The following is a 20,853-nucleotide window of genomic DNA, read 5'->3' as shown; positions in this document are numbered from 1 at the left end:
TTTAATACATTAGTTTGTCATTAGCAAGTACTCATTCCGGGACACACTCCCCCTCCCCACACCCACTGAATATTCAGTGGACATTCCGCGATGTCACACCAGCGCCATTTGTAACAGCTTTATAGAAATTTGAACCTGACGACCTCTCCTCCGGAGCGGTTATTAGAGGGGACTGCTCATGTCACCCTCAACCTCTTGGTGCCGGACGCAGAGGGGGTAACAGAGAGGACCAGAAAAGTTAAACTCGGGGTGGGAAGGGAGAGGGGGCGTGGGGAATTACTATCACCATCTTGGGGAAAGGGGTCGCTCGCTTTTACCTTCGCTTCATGGCGGGGCACCCCTGGGTTTAAAGGGGTCTGGCGGTTGATATGCAGGCAGCTCTTCCCGTATCCTCCTTGCTGGACATGTGTTGATACCGCTGCTGAGGGAGTGCCCTTCCATAGGGGTAGCTGGAAAGTCGGGAGGAAGTGAATACAGAGGGTCAGCACTGGGGGCGATTTCTGAAGTTCTTGGGTGGGGTCCCACGAGAAGCTGGCCTGTACGGGAGGAGTGGGGGACTCGGGAATGGGTTGCATTCCTGCCTCATGAGGCCTGAAGATCCTCTCAGTGGGGGAGGATGACAGCTGCCAAATGTGAACCCCACACTTAGACAGCAATGTGAAGACAAAGGTTATGAGCTGTCTGGAAGGTCAATTCCACTGGTTATGGAGATTTGATTGTCAGGGATTAGAAGATGATGGATAGATTACTTAATTTATCATTGTGAGGCCTAGTGGAAAAGCGCTCACTGACAGGGAAGCACATTGGTGGATGTCCCAGAAGCAGAGAGGGCTGAGGGTCCGTGCACTGTCAGGAATACTCATCACTCACTTTGATGTTTTCATCCTTTCTGTTTATGATTCTGGAGAATCATGAAGCTAGTCAAGTTGGCAATGGTCAGGGGTCCTGGTATTTTCCTCCAAATTACATCTGAGCTGGGCAGCCTCTCAATGCTTTGTCAGCCCTTGGTGTCTTTAGTTTGTTACTCTTCCTTAACATGGCCTCACGTCTAGGTGTATCCCCAGGATCCCCAGCTGAGCTTGAGGTGGCCTGCTGCCTGTAACCTTGGCGGGCATCCCCTGGGGGGGGGGGGGGCTTGGACATGGAGGGCCTGGGACTACTTTCAGGCAGCACTGATGTTGCAGTGCTGTCCTCCTCAGTGTGTGTGGGGGGGGGGGGCTCAGATGTGCTGGACATCACCAGGGTCTCCTTTATAATAATCTTTATTAGTGTCACAAGTAGGCTTACATTAAAACTGCAATGAAGTTACTGTAAAAATCCCCTCCACTATGACGCCTGTTTGGGTACACGGAGGGAAAATTCAGAATGTCCAATTCACCGAACAAGCACGTCTTTTGAGACTTGTGGGAGGAAACCTGAGCGCCCGGAGAAAACCCACACAGACCCCTGGAGAATGTGCCGACTCCACACAGACCGTGACCCAAACCAGGAATCGAACCCGGGACCCTGGCGCTGTGAAACTACAGTACTAACCACTGGGCTACCATGCCGCCCTGGGTGAAGGGCTCTGAACTGCCCTTCTGCCAACCCTCTTCACTTGGGGCCTCTGTGTTCCTCCATGGGATAGAGGGGCAGGTGGAGTGAGATCCAGAAGCCCCGCCGTCATCTGGCGCTGACATTGATGCATTCCCACTAGTGCCTGCACCATACAGTTGAAGTCCTGCACCACGGAGGTCCTGTCCTCAGTGGTAGGGGTCATGAGCTGAACCACAGAGCGGAAGTGAAGGCCCTGCACCAAAGTCTCCACTGCGCAGTGTTGGTCTGTGTTGGAGTGACGGCACCATCACCTCAGATAGATGGCAATGAGAGATGCTGTCATTCCTTCCTGATGATCACGACTCTGCCTTTGCAGTTCCAGCAGCTCTGGATGACGGGGCCCTGCATCTCTCCGAGTGCCGGATCCCTAGGACGTCCCTACCTCTACCAGATGTGGATCTTTGATTGTGAGGTGCTCACCAGTGAGTGACTGAGAAGCCTGCCTGCTAGTTAATCCCACTGGGATGCGACAGAACGTGCACGCCCGCCGGTCGGTGGCCCCCGATCGCGGGCCTTGCCGTCGTGGAGGCCCCCCCCCCGGAGAACGATCCCCCCCCCCCCACCAGGATGGCCACCGCAGTCGAGACGCCGAGCTCCCACAGGGTGGAACCATACATGAACCACGCCGGCGGGAACTCGGGAAAGTCGACCGCGGAGAATCGCTGCGGGGGCCTCTTTCAATGGCCCCCGGCCATTGCCATGTCGACCGCGCATGTGCAACTGGCGCCGGTTCTCCGGTCGCCGGAGAATCGCGTCCCAGCGTCGGACCCGAATGTGGGTATGAGGCCCTATTCTCCGCCCCGGTGCCAAGCGCCATTTCGGCACGGAGGCTCGGAGAATCCCAGCCCATGTCTTGAGGGTTTGCACTTTTGTCTGCTGCAACCACTTTGCCAGTGCACAGATGCGATCCTGCCTCTTGCTGGCCAACCCAAGGGCCCTCTCTTCCAAGGGCGTTGGGGTTCTCAGCTCGGGCATAATTACAGCTGGCTGTGCCCACTCATGGTGGTTTTGCTCGAGTTTATCTTGCAAAGCGATGGGGAAAGTGTAGGCGGGCGTCCTGTCAGTTTATATAGTATTGAAGTCTGGCATGTGTGGGGGCAGGGATGTGAGTACATTAGCTACTTGGAGATTTGGGGGGGGGGGGGAGAAAAGGCGGGTAGTGGAAAGAGGACCACGGGATGTGGGGGTGGCGTTGAAAAGAGGGCCATATCAGAGGTATTGGGAACCCATGAGATGGCTGGGTGAGAAATTGCCATGGTGGTGTGATGGGTGTGTTAAGGGGTGCAGCATGAGCCATGAGGAGCCTGATTTACCCTAGCTGCGCCAAGAAGGTAATTCATCTTCTTGAACATTGTTGCCCTGTCCTCTGTCCTCTGGTATTCACTATTGCAGTCGCTGCCTTCCAGGCAGGGGTGGTGACCTTGGTGGATGGATATCTGCAGGAGTGCAGGCATGGGTCGTCCCACCTCTGTTCCTTATCATCCAGCAGTTTGGTCAGGGCTCTCTCGGAGAATCATGGTGCTGCCTTCATGGCAGTCATTTCCTCAACTGGATCTGGAACGAGTGCTGGGGAGGTGTTTAAAAAGGAGCTCCCCATTAATATAGAGGTTAATGTTGTCCTGAGGCGAGGAAATTGGAGACAAGCCACCACGAGCTCAGCGTGATTCCCGTGGGTGGAAATCATTTTCTTAAAGAGGCTCATTGATCCGTGAAATTTCCTGCTGATAGATTCACACCGATTTTCTCAACAGCACTTCGAAAAAATGTAGTAAGATTCCGCCCAGTATATAGGAACATAGTTTTTGGAGAATATGACAGTATTGATTCATTCTATTAAAGGAATTACGGAAGTATTTAGCAGTGGGAAAATAGCCAGCCTTATTGGTATGGAAGGTGGCCATGGAATCGACAGCAGTCTGGGAACTTTGCGCATGTTCTATGAACTTGGAGTTCGTTACCTGACATTGACGCATATCTGTAACACACCATGGTAAGAAAATGTTTCATTACTCAAAAGCATAGCCATTTACCTACAAAATAGCAAATGTGGGTTACATGCAGCAACATCATTCGAGGTGTTATGGTAGTAAGTGGAAAGAATTGGCTAGAAATAATTTTTAAACAATTCCCTGCTCCAGTATAATGGAAACCTGTTCACACTGCCTAACATCAAAGTGGAAACCACTATGAATGTCTAGATACCAACTTATCTTCCTGTATTTTGGAAATTAAACTAAGAAATATTTTGTCTAATAAAAACAAAACTGCAAATTGTTGTGATAAAAATATCAAGTGAAGCCATGTGTCTGCAGTATTTGGAGTGAATAGAAAACAGAGTGCTCATGTCATTCATCATCCATTGCTGAAAGACTGCCAAGAGGCCTGTTCACAAACCTCTGCAAAAATCACTTCACAATCTGATATAAAATCTGATATACAAGTGCAGCACAGAATAATTCTCACTCTCTGTGGGGAACTTTTTTTTTTTTAAATTTAAAATATATTTTTTAAACAATATATTTATTAAAATTTGTAACACAATTTTTCACCCTTACAAACAACCCCCCCCCCTCGTAACAAATAGAAAGAAAACGCACATAGCAAGACATAAACATGGCAAAACGATATGTTACACAACTTTGTACATTGGATTCCTCCCGTACATGCCAGTTTTCCAGATCCTTCATGTATTATCTTGCTCAAATACCCCCCAGACAGACCCCCTCTCCCCTCCCTCCCTCCCCCCTCCCCCCCCCCTTCGCAAGACATCACCCCCCCCCCCCCTCCCCCTGGGTTGCTGCTGCTGCTGACCGACCTTCATCTAACGCTCCGCGAGATAGTCTAGGAACGGTTGCCACCGCCTGTAGAACCCCTGCGCAGACCCTCTCAAGGCAAACTTTATCCTCTCTAGCTTGATAAACCCAGCCATATCATTTATCCAGGCCTCCACGCTGGGGGGCTTCGCCTCCTTCCACATTAGCAAGATCTTCGCCGGGCTACTAGGGATGCAAAGGCCAGAATGCCGGCCTCTTTCGCCTCCTGCACTCCCGGCTCGTCCACTGCTCCAAATATTGCTAGCCCCCAGCTTGGCTTGACCCGGGCTTTCACCACCTTAGATATTGTTCCCGCCACTCCCCTCCAGTGCCGGGCATGACCAAAACATATGGACATGGTTCGCCGGACTTCCTGAGCACCTCCCACATCTGTCCTCGTACCCCAAAGAACCTACTCAGCCTCGCCCCCGTCATGTGCGCTCTGTGAACCACCTTAAATTATATCAGGCCAAGCCTGGCACACGAGGAAGAGGAATTACCCCTAACTAGGGCATCAGCCCATAGCCCCTCCTCAATCTCCTCCCCCAGCTCCTCCTCACATTTACCCTTCAGCTCCTCTACCAATGCCTCCCCCTCTTCTTTCATCTCCTGGTATATCGCTGACACCTTGCCCTCTCCAACCCATACGCCCGAGATCACCCTGTCTTGAATTTCCTGTGCCGGGAGCGACGGGAATTCCCTCACCTGCCACCTCACAAACGTCCTCACCTGCATGTATCTGAAAACATTTCCCGGGGGTAGCCCAAACTTCTCCTCTAGTGCCCCTAGGCTCGCAAACGTCCCGTCAATGAACAGGTCCCCCATTCTTCTAATCCCCGCCCGATGCCAGCTCTGAAACCCCCCGTCCATCCTCCCCGGGACAAATCGATGGTTACCCCTGATCTGGGACCACACCGAGGCTCCCATTGCACCCCTGTGCCGTCTCCACTGGCCCCAGATCTTTAGCGTTGCCGCCACCACCGGATTCGTGGTGTACCTTGTCGGCGAGAGCGGCAGCGGTGCCGTCACCTGCACCCCCAGGCTCGTTCCTTTGCAGGACGCCATCTCCAACCTCTTCCATGTCGCCCCCCTCTCCCTCCATCACCCACTTACGGATCATCGCCACATTTGCTGCCCAGTAGTAGCCCCCCCAGATTTGGTCCCTACTGCGCTCCAGAAACCCTCTCCTTACCCTCGGGGTCTTATTCACCCACACAAACCCCATAATGCTCCTGCCTACCCTCTTAAAAAAGGCCTTGGTGATCACGATGGGAAGGCACTGAAACACAAAAAGAAACCTCGGGAGGACCACCATTTTGACCGACTGCACTCTACCCGCTAGCGAGAGCGGCAACATGTCCCATCTTTTGAAGTCCTCCTCCATCTGCTCCACCAGCCTCATCAGATTCAGTTTATGTAGGGCCCCCCAACTCCTAGCGATTTGGATCCCCAGGTACCGAAAGCTCCTTTCCGCCCTCCTCAGCGGTAGATCGTCTATCCCCCTTTCCTGGTCCCCTGCCTGTACTACAAAGAGCTCACTCTTCCCTACATTAAGCTTATAGCCCGAAAAATCCCCAAACTCCGTTAGAGTCTGCATGACCTCCACCATCCCCTCCACTGGATCCGCCACATACAGCAACAGGTCATCTGCATAAAGCGACACTCAATGTTCCTCTCCACCTCGGACCACCCCCCCTCCATTTCCTTGACTCCCTTAATGACATGGCCAAGGGTTCAATTGTTAATGCAAACAACAGAGGGAACAGGGGGGACGAGACCCCTGCCTCGTCCCACGGTACAGACGAAAATACTCCGACCTCCGCCGATTCGTAACCACACTCGCCGCCGGGGCTCTGTAAAGGAGCTTAACCCAACTAATAAACCCTCCCCCGAACCCAACCCTACGCAGCACTTCCCAGAGGTACTCCCACTCTACTCGGTCAAAGGCCTTCTCCGCGTCCATAGCTGCCACTATCTCCGCCTCTCCCTCCACCGATAGCATCATTATCACGTTTAGGAGCCGCGGCACATTGGCGTTTAGCTGCCTACCCTTTACAAATCCCGTCTGGTCCTCGTGAATCATCCCCAGGACACAGTCCTCAATCCTCGTAGCAAGCACTTTTGCCAGCAACTTAGCATCCACATTGAGGAGCGAGATCGGCCTGTACGACCCACATTGCAGTGGGTCCTTGTCCCGCTTCAGGATCAAAGAGATCGTCGCCTCCGACATTGTCGGGGGCAGGGTCTCTCCCCCCCTTGCCTCATTAAAAGTCCTCACTAGCAGCGGGGCCAACAGGTCTACGTACTTCCTGTAGAACTCAACCGGGAACCTGTCCAGTCCCGGGGTCTTCCCTGCCTGCATACTCCCCAAACCTTTGCTCAGCTCCTCCAACCCAATTGGTGCCCCCAAACCAGCCACCTCCTGCTCCTCCACCCTCGGGAACCTCAGTTGGTCCAGGAATCGTCTCATCCCCTCTTCCCCCGCTGGGGGCTGGGATCTGTACAGCTCCTCATAGAAGGCCTTGAATGCCTCATTTACTTTCGTCGCACTCCGCACCATAGCTCCCCTTCCATCCTTGACTCCACCTATTTCCCTCGCTGCCATCCTCTTACGGAGCTGGTGTGCCAGCATCCGACTCGCCTTCTCCCCATACTCGTACGTCGCCCCCTGCGCTTTCCTCCACTGTGCCTCTGCCTTCCCTGTGGTCAACAGGTCAAACTCCATCTGGAGGCGTCGCCTTTCCCTAAGTAATCCCTCTTCAGGGGCCTCTGCGTATCTCCTGTCCACTCTTAAAATCTCCCCCACTAACCTCTCCCTTTCCATGCCCTCTATCTTCTCCCTATGAGCCGTGATGGAGATTAGCTCTCCCCTGATCACCGCCTTCAGCGCCTCCCATACCACCCCCACCCGCACCTCCCCGTTGTCGTTGGCCTCCAAGTACCTTTTGATACACCCCCTCACCCTCCCACACACCGCCTCATCTGCCAGCATTCCCACATCCAACCGCCACAACGGGCGTTGGTCCCTCTCCTCTCCCAACTCCAGTTCCACCCAGCGCGGGGCGTGATCTGAAATGGCTATGGCCGAATACTCTGTTCCCTCCACTTTCGGGATCCTGCAGAACAAAAAAATCTATCCGGGAGTAGGCTTTGTGCACGTGGGAGAAAAAAGAAAATTCCCTGGCCTGCGGCCTGGCAAACCTCCACGGGTCCCCCCCCCCCCCCCCCCCCCCCCCCCCATCTGATCCATAAACCCCTTAAGCACCTTGGCCGCCGCCGGCCTCTTTCCGGTCCTAGATCTGGAGCGATCCAGTGCAGGGTCCAACACCGTATTAAAATCCCCACCCATTATCAAGCTTCCTACCTCCAGGTCCGAAATGCGCCCCAACATGCGCTTCATGAATCCGGCATCATCCCAGTTCGGGGCGTATACATTTACCAATACCACCCATGTCCCCTGCAACTTACCGCTCACCATCACGTATCGACCTCCATTGTCCACTACGATATTCTTGGCCTCAAACGACACCCGCTTCCCCACCAATATTGCCACCCCTCTGTTCTTCGCGTCCAGCCCCGAATGGAATACCTGTCCTACCCATCCCTTTCTTAACCTGACCTGATCCGCCACCTTCAAATGTGTCTCCTGGAGCATGACCACGTCTGCCTTCAGTCCCTTTAAGTGCGCGAACACTCGAGCCCTCTTTACCGGCCCATTCAGGCCCCTCACATTCCACGTTATCAGCCGAATTGGGGGGCCTCCCACGCCCCCCCCACTCCTCCCCACCCCTCCCCCCCCCCCCCCCCCACCACCACCACCCCCCCCACCCCCCCCCCCGCCGACTAGCCATCTCCTTTTCTAGGCCAGTCCCGTGCCCGCGCCGCCCTCACCCTCCAGTCCCCCAAACGGGAGACCCCCGCCCCGAACACCTCTTCGGTGTCCCATTCCCCTTCGACCAGTGCAGCAGCAACCCTTTTCCCCCCCCCTCCCTCTCCCCCCTCCCCGCTAGACCCGTGTCTAGCTTTTTTGCTCCCCCATAGCACTCCCGTAAGTCAGCTGACTCCTGCTGACCCCGGCTTCCCCCGCCGTCCCATTGACCCCCCCCCCCCCCCCGTGTGGGAATCTCCCAATCAGTGTGCGCTCCTCCATCCCCCCCCCTCCTTTCTTCCCTAGCGCAGGAAAAAAAACGCGCTTTCCTAAGCCTGCCCCGCCCCCTCTGGCGCAGCTCCTGTCACGGCCTTGTCTCATTTCCCCCATCCCCGAGCCTCCTCTCCCTCCAGCACCAGCGCCCACCGTCTCGTACGGTCTTCTCACCCGGTCCCTTTCCCCATCCCCATCCCTCCCCCAGTCCGTGGAACATTTCCTGCGCGTGATTAACACCCGATGTACAACAAACATCAAACATCCCCCCCCCCACCCTCACAAACCCTCAGTTTGAGTCCAACTTTTCAGTTTGAATAAAGGTCCAAGCCTCCTCAGGCGTTTCAAAATAGTGGTGTTGATCCTTGTATGTGACCCACAATCGCGCTGGCTGCAGCATTCTGAATCTCAGTCCTTTCCGGTGCAGCACCGCCTTGGCCCGGTTGAAACCCGCTCTCCTCTTTGCAACCTCCGTGCTCCAGTCCGGGTATACTCGGATCTCCGCATTCTCCCAGCTGCTGCTCCGCTCTTTCTTGGCCCATTTCAAGACCCTCTCTCTGTCCATGAAACGGTGAAACCTCACCACAATCGCCCTTGGCGGCTCATTAGCCTTGGGCCTCCTCGCCAGCACCCGGTGTGCCCCATCCAGCTCCAAAGGCCTCGGAGGGGTCTCCGCGCCCATCATCGACTCGAGCATCGTGCTCGCATATGCCCCGGCATCGGCCCCCTCCACCTCTTCAGGGAGACCCAGGATCCGAAGATTCTTTCCCCTCGACCTGTTCTCCAGGTCTTCGAATCTTCCCACCCACCTCTTGTGCAGCGCTCCTCCACCCTAACCGCCAGGCCCAAGATCTCATCCTCGTTCTCATTGACTTTTTTCTGCACCTCCTTGATCTTTACCTCATGGGTCTTCTGGGTCATCCCTAGTCCTTCAATCGCCGACAGCATAGGCGCCAGCATCTCTTTCCGCAGCTCCTCGAAACAGCGCTTAATGAATTCTTGCAGCTCTGGCCCGTATTCCACTTTATCCCCGGCCGCCGCCATTTTGTTTTTCTTCCCTCGCTTCTCCCACTGCTCCAACGCCGCTTTTTTGGCCGTTTCGCTTCTCGTCCGGTCCATAAACGGTGAAGGGGGACCTCACTCTTCCCTTCCCACACGGAACATTCAAAAAATTCCTGTTGGGGCTCCTCTAGAGAGCCCGAAAGTCCGTGATCGCGGGAGCTGCCGAATCGTGCGGCTTAGCTCCGCATCGCCGCAACCGGAAGTTGTCTGTGGGGAACTATTAATGTCACTTCATGGCTAGTCTTGCAAACTCATTCTGGGACTTAAAGTAGATACATCTTCTAGACTTCATGATCTAGATCCCAGAGTGTTGAAAGAGGTGGCTGTGTAGATAGTCGATGCATTGGTGGCCATCTTTCAAAATTCTATGGACTTTGTAATGGTTCCTGCAGTTTGGAAGGTGGGAAATATAACCCCAATATTTAAGAAAGGAGGGAGAGAGAATGGGAAACTTCAGACCTATTAACCCGACATAGGAATAGGGAAAACTCTAAAATCCTTTCTAAACAATGTGATAACAGGACATTTAGAAAATAATAGTAGGATTGGGCAGTCAGCATAGATTTATGAAATCATATTTAACAATACATTAGGAGTTTTTGTTGAGGATGTAACTAGATGAATAGATGAGGGGGGACCAGTAGACATGGTATATTTAGATTTTCAGAGAGCTTTTGATAGATCACATGGGATTGGGGGTAAATACTGGCATGGATTGCAAACTGGTTAATGAATATTTTCAGGTTGGCAGGCTAGTAGGGATAGCAAGGATCGGGTGCTTGGGTCCCAGCTTTTCACAATCTATATCAATGATTTGGATGTGGGATTAAGTGTAATATTTTCAAAATTGCAGATGGCACAAAAGCAGGTGGAAGTGTGAGATGTAAGAAGGATGCAAAGATGCTTTCAAGGGGGTTTGGAGAGGCTAAGGAGTGGGGAAAATGTTTTGCCATATGGAATACAATGAGGAGAAATGTGAGGTTATCAACTTTGGAAGAAGAAAAATACAGAGGGCATGATTCTCCACTCCCATGCCGGTTGGGAGAATCGCCTGGGCCGCCGAAATTTCCGGGGACGCCGGTCCGACACCCTCCCGCGATTTTCCCAAGCGGCGGGAACGGCCCGGTCGAGTTTCGCGGGAGATACCCAAAATGGCGATTCTCCGGCACCCCCGCTATTCTGAGGCCCGGGTGGGCCGAGCGGCCAGGCCAAAACGGCGGGTTCCCCCCAGCGCCGTCCACACCTGGTCGCTACAGTCGTGGGCGGTGCGTGAACGCTGGGGGGGGGGGGGGCGGCCTGTGGGGGGGCGAGGGGGGATCCTGCACCGGGCTTCACCTGGAATGTGGGGTGGCCCGCGATCGGTGCCCACTGATCGTCGGGCCGTCCTCTCTGAAGGAGGACCTCCTTCCTTCCGCGGCCCCGCAAGATCCGTCCCCCATCTTCTTGCGGGGCGGATTTGGACAGGACAGCAACCACACATGAGCGGGTTGGCGCCGGACAACCCGCGCATGCGCGGATGACATCCGTTATGCGGCGCCAGCCGCGTCATCTAATCGGCGCCGCTTTTACACGGGCGACAAGGCGCGGGTAGATGACGCGGCCCCGATACTGGCCCATTGTCAGGGCCTGAATTGGTCGGGACCGGGGCCGTTCCGCGCCGTCACTTCGGCGTGGGGGTGGAGAATCACGTCCAGAGTGTTTCTTAAATTAGTGAGAGGTTGGGAAGTGTTTAACTTCAAAGGGACTTGCATGTCCTTTTTCAGAAGTCACTGAAAGCTAACATGCAGGTACAGAAAACAATTAAGAAGGGAAATGGTATATTGACCTTCATTGCAAGAGGATTTGAGTACAGGATAATGATGTCTTACTGCAATTACATAGTGCTTTGGTGAGAGCTCACTGAGAGTATTATGTGCAGTTTTGTTCCCCTTACCTAAGGAAAGATATACTTGCTACAGAGGGAGTGTAACAAAGGTTCCTTCAATTAATTCCTGCGATGGAGAGATTGTCCTATGGGAAAAGACTAAATAGACTGTGTCTTTATTCTCTGGTGTTTCGAGGAATGAGAGGCGATTTCATTCAAACATACACAATTCTTACAGGGCTCAACAGGGTAGGTGCAACAAGGATGTTTCCATTAGTTGAGAGATCTAGAACCAGAGGGCAAGGTCTCAGAATGAGAGGCAGGCTATTTAGGACTGAGATGAGGAGGAATTTCTTCACTCAGAGGCTATTGAATCTTTGCAATTCTGTCCCAGCAGGCTAGGGAGGCTCAGTCATTGAGTATGTTCAAAATTGAGATTGATAGATTTCTACACATTAAAAACATCAAGGGACATGGGGATCACAGCAGAAAAATGCTGTGATCACATTGAATGATCGAGCGGGCTGAAAGGGCTGAATATCCTTCTCCTGCGCCAATTCTTACATTTTTATGTTGTGTTCAGAATCATTGACATTCGTCCATGATAAAATATGAAGGTTTATCAGCACATTGTCTCACCGTGTAACTACTGATCACTTTTTTCTATTTTGCACAACAAATCTAGAATGCACCTAATCCAAGCATTTTAACTTCTCTCGTTTTTCAGGGCAGACAGCAGCAAAGTGGACAGTGACATTGCAAAACCTGGTGTCAATGGATTATCTGATTTTGGAAAAGTTAGTAAACTGTACCTGAGGCTATAAAAATTCTGTTTTTGATTTACATTATAAAATTTACTGGACACTCCTATGGCAAAAGTGCATTGTGACTGTGTAGAAAGAAAACATTTGTGATGATTATTATGTCAAAGATCTTTGTCCTTTTATCAGTGAATAATGTTATGGTGTATATGATTATTGCAAAACAAAATTTAAAGCTTGTAGTTGAGATATTGTTCCTCATGAAGGCTTCAATCAACTTTACCAACATTAATCAGTGGTACTAGAACACAGACTGCAATGTATAAAGCCTATCTGATTAGTGTGACAAAACCAACTTGTTCATATATACCTTACCAAAAACTTTGTACAAAGCCCTGACCACAACCTTTCAATATTCCTTGGATTTGGGAGTGGTGCCAGAGCTTTGCAGCATTGCAAATGTTGCACAACTGTTCAAAAAGTAAGGGGGCTAGGTGAATTTGGTAACCATAGGCCACCATACTAACATCAGTGATGGGAGAACCACTAGAAACCATAATCAAAGGACAAAATTACTATTCACTTGGAGACAAATCAGTATGGATTTGTAAAAGGCAACTTGTGCCTGGCTTACTTTACTGAGTTCTTTGAAGTAACAGAGATGGTTGATGAAGGTAGTGCTGTAGGCATTGCACCTATCAACTTTCTGAAGGTGTTCGATGAAGTAACAAATAGATTTATTCAGAAAATAGAAGCAAATGGTTTTAAATTAATAGTAAATAAATAAAGGATGGGAGGCAGAGTGGTGGACAGATGTTTTTTTCTGAATGCAGAGAGATATGAAGTGATATTCCCCAAAGTTCCTATTAGGATCATAGTTTTTCTTGTTATTTATATAAATGACCTGGATTTGGGTAGAGAGAGTACAAATTAGAAGGTTGTGAACAATACAGAGCTCAATAATGTAGCAAATAGTAATAAAGAGGGTGTAAACAGAAACACATGGTAGGTACAATTTATTGCAGATAAGTATGAAGTAATGGACTTTGGAGGAAACAAAATCTAAATGGTACTGTGCGAGGGAATGCAAAAGCAGATTGAGTGACCTTGCGTTGCATGTTCAGAAAATCTCAAGAGGTAACAGGGTAAGTTCATAGGCAGCTAAGAAAGTGTATGGAATAATTATCTTTTCAATTAAGGGTGTTGGATACAAATAAAGGCAACCTTTAGAAATCACTGGTTATGCCTTAGCTGGAGTAGTGTGTATAATTTGGGGCACCACACCTTTGGAAAGATATCACAGCCATCGGTTTACCAGACTATTGGAAATGAAGGATGTCTATAATGTGGAGAGACTGCGAAAGCCTCAGAGGAAAAAAGTTCAATGGAGGCTAATAGATGTGTTCCAAATTGAGGGATTTTGAAAGAGCAGGGAGGAAGACACTGTTTGCTCTAGCAAGTGGATCAGTAACCAAAAATCATCTATTGAAAATTATTGACAAAAAAACTAGAGGGGAAATGTGGGTAATTATCTTCACACAGAGAGTTGTTATGATCTGGCAATTGGACATGTATTTGAACAGAGCTAATTATTTTCGGGGAGTTCCCACCTCCAGATACTTTACCTGGGACAGGCTGCATCCAATGTCAACAACCCACCTTTCTGTGGCGGGTGCTAGCCAAGGTTGTTGAGTGACTTTCACACCACACACAGATTTAGGGCGTCATTCTCCGACCCCCCAGAGGGTCGGAGAATGGCCGTTGGCCGCCGTGAATCCCGCCCCCGCCGGTTGCCGAAGTCTCCGAAGGGAGAAAAGTCGGCGGGGCGTTAATGTCGCCGCTGCCGCGGAGAATGTCACGGGTCTGCGCAAGGCAGCCGATTTTCGGCCTGCCGATATTCTCCTTTCCGGATGGGCCGAAGTCCCGTCGACGTGATGACCGTTCACGTCGACGTAAATTAAACCTCCTTTTCATCGGCGTGACCCGGTGCTCCAGACTCACGCCGACCAGCGTGGAGGTGAGTGACGGCCTGGGGGGTTGGCTCTGGGCAGGCAATGGCGTGGCCGCAGTCTGAATGCGTGAGCAGAGGTGTGTCTCGGCTTGTGTGTGTGTGTGCGGCGGGGGGGAGGGGGGGGGGGGGCTAGAGTAGGCTGGGCTCCGGGGGAGTGCCGGGAGGGGGTCCGTGCCGGGGAGGTGGATGGGGGGGTCCGTGCCGGGGTGGAGGTTGGGGGGGGGGGTCCGTGCTGGGGTGGAGGTTAGGGGGGGGTCCGTGCCGTGCTGGGGTGGAGGTTGGGGGGGGGGGTCCGTGCCGGGGTGGAGGTTGGGGTGGGGTCCGTGCCGGGGTGGAGGTTGGGGGGGGTCCGTGCCGTGCCGGGGTGAGGTTGGGGGGGGGTCCGTGCCGGGGTGGAGGTTGGGGGGCGGGGGGTCCGTGCCGGGGTGGAGGTTGGGGGGGGGAGTCCGTGCTGGGGTGGAGGTTGGGGGGGGGTCCATGCCGAGGAGGGGGATGGGAGGGCAAGTGAGTTGGTCCACCTGGCCAGGTGCCAGCCTCCAACAGTTGGACCCATGCGGTCCATGCCAACTGGCTGGGGGGAGGAGGGGATATGGGCAATGATGACATGTCGTCGTTCCCCTCCCCCCCACCAGGCCGTCATGTTTTCAGATCATCCAGCGATGTTGGCCGCCGTGGTGGCAGCCGCTCATGTCTATGTTGCCCTGGATGAGGAGGAGGAGGGGCGTGCCAGAGAGGCGGCGCAGGCTGCCGCAGAGGGCCCCACGGCAACGGAGGCACCCGAGGGCGCCCCGTGTGTACCGGCCCCGCCAGTCATACCAGGACCTCACGGACCGGGAATGCAGGAGGAGACTCCGGATGAGCCGGGAAACCGTGGCACACATCTGCCACCTGCTGGCACACCTGTCGCCGCGTGGCACTGGCGGGGGACACCCTCTCCCCGTGTCCGTCAAGGTTACGGTGGCCCTGAACTTTTATGCAACGGGGTCATTCCAGGCACCGAGTGGGGACCTGTCCGGCATATTGCAGACTTCGGTGCACCGGTGCATCCGGGCAGTGACAGATGCCCTTTATGCCATGGCGCACCGCTACATCCGCTTCCCCGTGGACCGGGCCAGCCAAGATGCCCGGGCCGTGGGCTTCTCTGCCGTGGCCGGGTTCCCCATGGTCCAGGGCGCGATCGATGGGATGCACGTCGCCGTGCGGCCACCTGCAGATAACAGGGCCGTGTTCACTAATAGGAAAGGGATCTACTCGATGAACGTACAGGTGGTCTGCGACCACCGCATGATGATCCTGCACGTCTGCGCCCGTCACCCAGGCAGTGTACACGACTCATTCGTGTTGTCGCGGTCATCCATCCCCGGCATGTACGAGGGACGCCATCCCCGGCTGAGGGGCTGGTTGCTGGGTGACAGGGGCTACCCATTGCGATCGTGGCTGATGACGCCTATACGGAGGCCACGCAATGAGGCGGAGAACCGCTACAATGATGCCCATGTAGCGACAAGGGGAGTGATCGAGAGGTGCTTTGGCGTGCTGAAGATGCGTTTCAGGTGCCTGGACCTCTCTGGGGGCGCCCTCCAGTATCGGTCAGATAGGGTCGGCCGCATCATTGTGGTGTGCTGCGTCCTGCACAACACAGCCCAGCAGAGGGACGATGTGCCGCAGGCAGAGGAGGGCGGAGTGGAGGAGCAGCAGGAAGAGGCACAGTCCTCCCCAGATGAGGGGGATGGGGGCAATGGTCAGGGCAGACGGGGTAGACACAGGCGGGTGGCTGTCCACCGTTACCGGCTGGCCCAGCGGGCACGGGACAGACTGATAGCCGCCCGCTTCACTGACTAGATGGGCGTGGGAATCGGGTAGTATGGCAACAGCCGACCACCCACACCCCCCACCCATCCACCCACCCAGCACCCTCACCCCCCTCCCCAACACCACCCACCCCACCCGCATGCACACCACCCCCCCCTCCCCATTGCCGATCCACCTGCGGCACAACGGGCCGGGCTCACACAGTTGCGGGTGGACACGTGTCTATCGTAGGCCATGGAGGATGATGACAACCCGCCCTGCGATGAGCTCCTGGCTCTACATCGTTGGACTATGTCTGACCCATGGCCACAGTACCACCATCCACCCGGACCATCCCTGCATGCGGCTGTGACACAGCAGCGCACGGTCCCGTCCTCTGCCCGGGGGATGTTGATGGCGGCCCAGGGGGAATGGGGCAGACTCACCGGGGGCTGAGGTAAGACCACCCCTCACACACACTTGCGCTCAACGTACATGACACCCCCGCACACATTGGACAGAGCACAAAGGCAGCTTCGGTAGGTGTAACATTGACTTTAATAACCAAAGGAGTTCATGCACGTGCCCTAGCCCCTAAAACTCATCTGTGCCCTGCACCCGTGCCAACTTACTCAGTGTCTAATTGTTTGGCCTTACGGGCCCTTTGACTACGTCTACGTGGTTCCCCAGACGGTACAGCAGAACTGGAGGTGGACTCCTGTGATTCCTGCCCTCTGACACTGGATCCCTTTGGCGGCCGTTTCCTGGAGCGTCCTGGCCTAGATGGGCCAGGCTGCGGCCCGGGCGACTGGGATGGCGAGCTGCCAGCCTGTCCTGCCCGTTGCCCACCCGATGCACCTGGGACGGAAGGGGGGGAGTCCGAGGTGTCGCGGTGTACCGGGACCTCCCCTGCACAGGGAGCCGGGACGGACCACACCACCTCCTCCTCCCCCGGGGTGCCCGATGGCCCCCAGGCCTCTACATGGGTGGGGGATGCGAACGGACTGGCCATCCGACGCCCCCCCGACATCTGGCGCTGCCAGTCCTGGAGGCCCGTGCTGGTATCGACAGGGGTCTGCAGGTTTGCAGCCATGGAGCCCAGGGGGTTGGCAAACCCTGTCTGTGACAGTGCGACGCCGGCTCGCACATGGCAACTGGCGCCGATGCCCTCAGCGATGGCCTGCAGAGACTGGGCCATGGCCTGCTGAGACTGGGCCATGGCCTGCAGAGACTGGGCTATGGCGTTGAGCGCCTCTGCCATCTGGCGCTGGCACTGGCTCATGGCCTCCTGTGAGAGGGCAGCCATTTCCTGGGCCACAGACGCCGCCTGCACGGAAGGCCCCAGGCCTCGCAAACCGTTCCCCATGTCTGACACCGTCGCACCCATTGCCTCCACCGCGGACGCCACCCGTGCGGTGTCGGCCTGGGTGGCACGCATGACCGGCACCACTCCCAGCTCCTGGACGCGGGTGGACTCCTCCACCTGCGACCGCAGCCGCCGCAAGCCGCCTGTCACCCTCTTCGCTCGTCTCCGGGTCGGTGGTTGCATCGGATCTATGTGTGGGTGTGGTAACTGCAGGAACCCGGGATCCATCTGGGCGGCAGATGTTCGCTTGGGCTGGGCTGCCCTCCGACCGCCCGGTCCCTCTGCTGCTCCTACCTCCACCTGCTGTACCGGGACGGCTGTGTTGTGTGCACCAGTGAGTGTACCAGACGCCTCATCACTAAAGTGCCCAACAGTGGTGAGTGTTTCTGCGATGGTGGAGGGTGTTGGTGACAGCAGTGGCGTTGTGTCGTGCTCTTCGTCCCACTCTGAGTCCATGGCACTTTGGGGTGGGGGTTCGTCTCCACCCATCCACTCTGAGTCACTGTCCGGTATTTCGTCTTCCTGTGTAGTGCTGTCCCGGGTAGGGGTGTCCTGGGTAGTGGTGTCCTGGGTAGTGGTGTCCTGGGTAGTGGTGTCCTGGCTCGGATGTGAAGGGGGCCTGTGGCTGCCCCCCTCGTCGCTGGGTGGTCGCTCCCGCACGTGACGGGGTGTCGTCTCCCTGTTGCTCCAGGTCTCTCCGTCTCCCGTGGTGTGCGAGGGGCATCCTGCGGGCGTCGCATGCTGGAGGGTCCGGGTCTCTCCGTCTCCCGTGGTCTCCGAGGGGCATCCTGCGGGCGTCGCATGCTGGAGGGTCCGGGTCTCTCCGTCTCCCGTGGTCTCCGAGGGGCATCCTGCGGGCGTCGCATGCTGGAGGGTCCGGGTCTCTCCGTCTCCCGTGGTCTCCGAGGGGCATCCTGCGGGCGTCGCATGCTGGAGGGTGCGGGTCTCTCCGTCTCCTGTGGTCTCCGAGGGGCATCCTGCTGGCGTCGCATGCTGGAGGGTGCGGGTCTCTCCGTCTCCTGTGGTCTCCGAGGGGCATCCTGCGGGCGGTCTGCATCTGCGGGGATGGGTGCCTGGACGTTTGGTCCTGCGATACACAATGAAGCATGCATTGTTAGACATCAGGCAGTGATCAGGTGATACGGGGGAGGGGGATATAGGGGAGGGGGGCTATGGGGACGGGCTGTCGGTGGCTCACTCGCTAGTACGCCCCCGACCTCTGCATCAGCAGCCTCCCGGTCCTCAGGTCCGCCAGCCAGTTCCAGGGCCCTTTCCTCGTGTACGGTCAGTGGCCTCTCATCAGCGGGAACTCCTCCAGTCCTCACATGCTCCTTATTGTTGTGTGCGCGCTTCTACTGTGGGGGATGGTGGCAGGGGTAAAAGGCAACAGTGTTAGGCAGGTATATGAATGCACGCCATCGGTTGCGCGTGGATTGCAGAGGTTAAGGTTAGGGCTGGATTCACTTGGGGATATGGGGGATATGGGGGAGGGGGGATATGGGGGAGGGGGGATATGGGGGAGGGGGGATATGGGGGAGGGGGGGATATGGGGGAGGGTGGGATATGGGGAGGGGGGATATGGGGGATATGGGGAGGGGCGGATATGTGGGAGGGGGGGATATGGGGGATATGGAGGAGGGGGGATATGGGGGAGGGGGGATATGGGGGAGGGGGATATGGGGGAGGGGGGATATGGGGGAGGGGGGGATATGGGGGAGGGGGGATATGGGGGAGGGGGGATATGGGGGAGGGGGGGATATGGGGGAGGGGGGATATGGGGGAGGCTCACCCTGCCTGCTCTGACGAGGCCGTTCACCTTCTTGTGGCACTGGGTGCCTGTCCGTGTTGTCAGGGCCACAGCGGTGACGGCCTCTGCCACTTCCCTCCACAGACGCCGGCTGTGGCGTGGGGCAACTCTGCGGCCGTGCCCGGGATACAGGGCGTCCCTCCTCTGCTCCACCGCGTCCAGGAGCGCCTCCACATCGCGTGACTCGAACCTCGGGGCTGAGCGACGGCCAGCCATCAAGTCGGGTGTTGCGGTCGGGTGGGGGGGAGCAGCGCGGCCATATGAGCCGTCACGCCGTGCAGCGCGTATGACGCTGCACGGCGTGAACCACTGCGCAAGCGTGGATCCCGTTACGTCGCTGCTAGCCCATTTCGGGCCGGAGACTATCGACCCATTTTTCCGACGTGACGCAAGTCGGATTTGCGCCGTTTTTTGCGCCGATCGGCGGACTTTCCGCCGATAACGGAGAATTTCGCCCTTAATCTGCAATTCTCGGGTAATATTTGAGGCCCAACATTCTTCAGCTGCTTCATCAATGACCTTCCTTCCATCACAAGGTCAAAAGTGGTGCTATCCGCTGATGATGTCTGCACAATGTTCAGCACCATTTGCGACTCCTTAGATACTGAAGCAGTCCACATCCAAATGCTGCAAGACCTGGACAATATCCAGGCTTGGGCTGACAAGTGACAAATAACATTCACGCCACACAAGTGCCATGCAGTGACCATTTCCAACAAGAGAGGAGATAGCCATCACTCCTTAACATTCAATGGCATTACCATCATTGAATCCCCACATCAACATTCTGGGGGTTATCATTGAACTGAAACTGCATTGCGCCAATCTTATAAATACTCTGGCTACAAGCGCAGGTCAGAGGCTAGGAATCCTGCAGCGAGTAACTCACCACCTGATTCCCCAAAACCTGTCCACCATCTACAAGGTACAAGTCAGGAGTGTGATGGAATACTCTCCACTTGCCTGGATGAGTGCAGCTCCAACAACACTGAAGAAAGTTGACACTATCCAGGACAAAGCAACCAGCTTCCATAAACATCTATTCCCTTCACCACTGACGCAGTAGCAGCAATGTGTACCATCTACAAGATGCACTGCAGGAACTCACCAAGGTTCCTTAGGCAGCACCATCAAACCCATGACTCCTACCTTCTAGAAGGACAAGGTCAGCAGATACATGGGAACACCACCACCTGGAAGTTCCCCTCCAAGTAACTCACCATCCTGATTTGGAAATATATTGCCATTCCTTCACTGTCACTAGGTCAAAATCTGGGAACTCCCTCCCTAACAGCACAGTGGGTGTATCTATCTTTTTTAAAAAAAGTATTTGATTCCAATCTTATGCAAATAGAATTTACAATGCAGAAGGAGGCCATTCGGCTCATCGAGTCTGCACCGGCCCTTGGAAAGAGCACCCTACCTATCCCCACACCTCCATCTCTCCTCCAACCTTCCGTCAAAGTTACCCCCGTTTACGGGTAAAAGCTGCCACCTGAAGTCCCGGGTGTATCTATATCACAGGGACTGCACTAGTTCAAGAAGGCAGCTGATCACCACCTTCTTGCGGGCAATTAGACTGAGAATTTCTTATAGGGTCTTTTATAATTCATTTCTTCCAATTCCTTCCTGCATATTTTG

General features: G+C 54.8%; 1 protein-coding gene and 1 long non-coding RNA gene across 3 annotated transcripts in view; one reads left to right on the top strand and one right to left on the bottom strand.

Moving 5' to 3' along the window:
* LOC140430570 (uncharacterized) overlaps positions 1-549 on the bottom strand; it is a 54,609-nt gene extending 54,060 nt beyond the window's left edge. Inside the window, exon 1 of the long non-coding RNA XR_011949456.1 lies at positions 318-549. This is a non-coding gene — a long non-coding RNA (uncharacterized lncRNA). The remainder of the gene's footprint in view (positions 1-317) is intronic.
* Positions 1-20,853, top strand: part of LOC140430567 (dipeptidase 1-like) — an 86,004-nt gene that overhangs the window by 35,281 nt on the left and 29,870 nt on the right. For both annotated transcript variants that reach the window (XM_072518124.1, XM_072518123.1), the window contains exons 4-5: positions 3,436-3,586; positions 12,204-12,273. In XM_072518124.1, coding sequence (XP_072374225.1) covers positions 3,436-3,586; positions 12,204-12,273 — 221 coding nt within the window. The remainder of the gene's footprint in view (positions 1-3,435; positions 3,587-12,203; positions 12,274-20,853) is intronic.

Source organism: Scyliorhinus torazame, chromosome 10, assembly GCF_047496885.1.
Source record: "Scyliorhinus torazame isolate Kashiwa2021f chromosome 10, sScyTor2.1, whole genome shotgun sequence".
NCBI lineage: Eukaryota > Metazoa > Chordata > Chondrichthyes > Carcharhiniformes > Scyliorhinidae > Scyliorhinus > Scyliorhinus torazame.
Note: the sequence above shows the minus strand (reverse complement) of the source record. Positions and strands in the feature narration are given on the sequence as shown.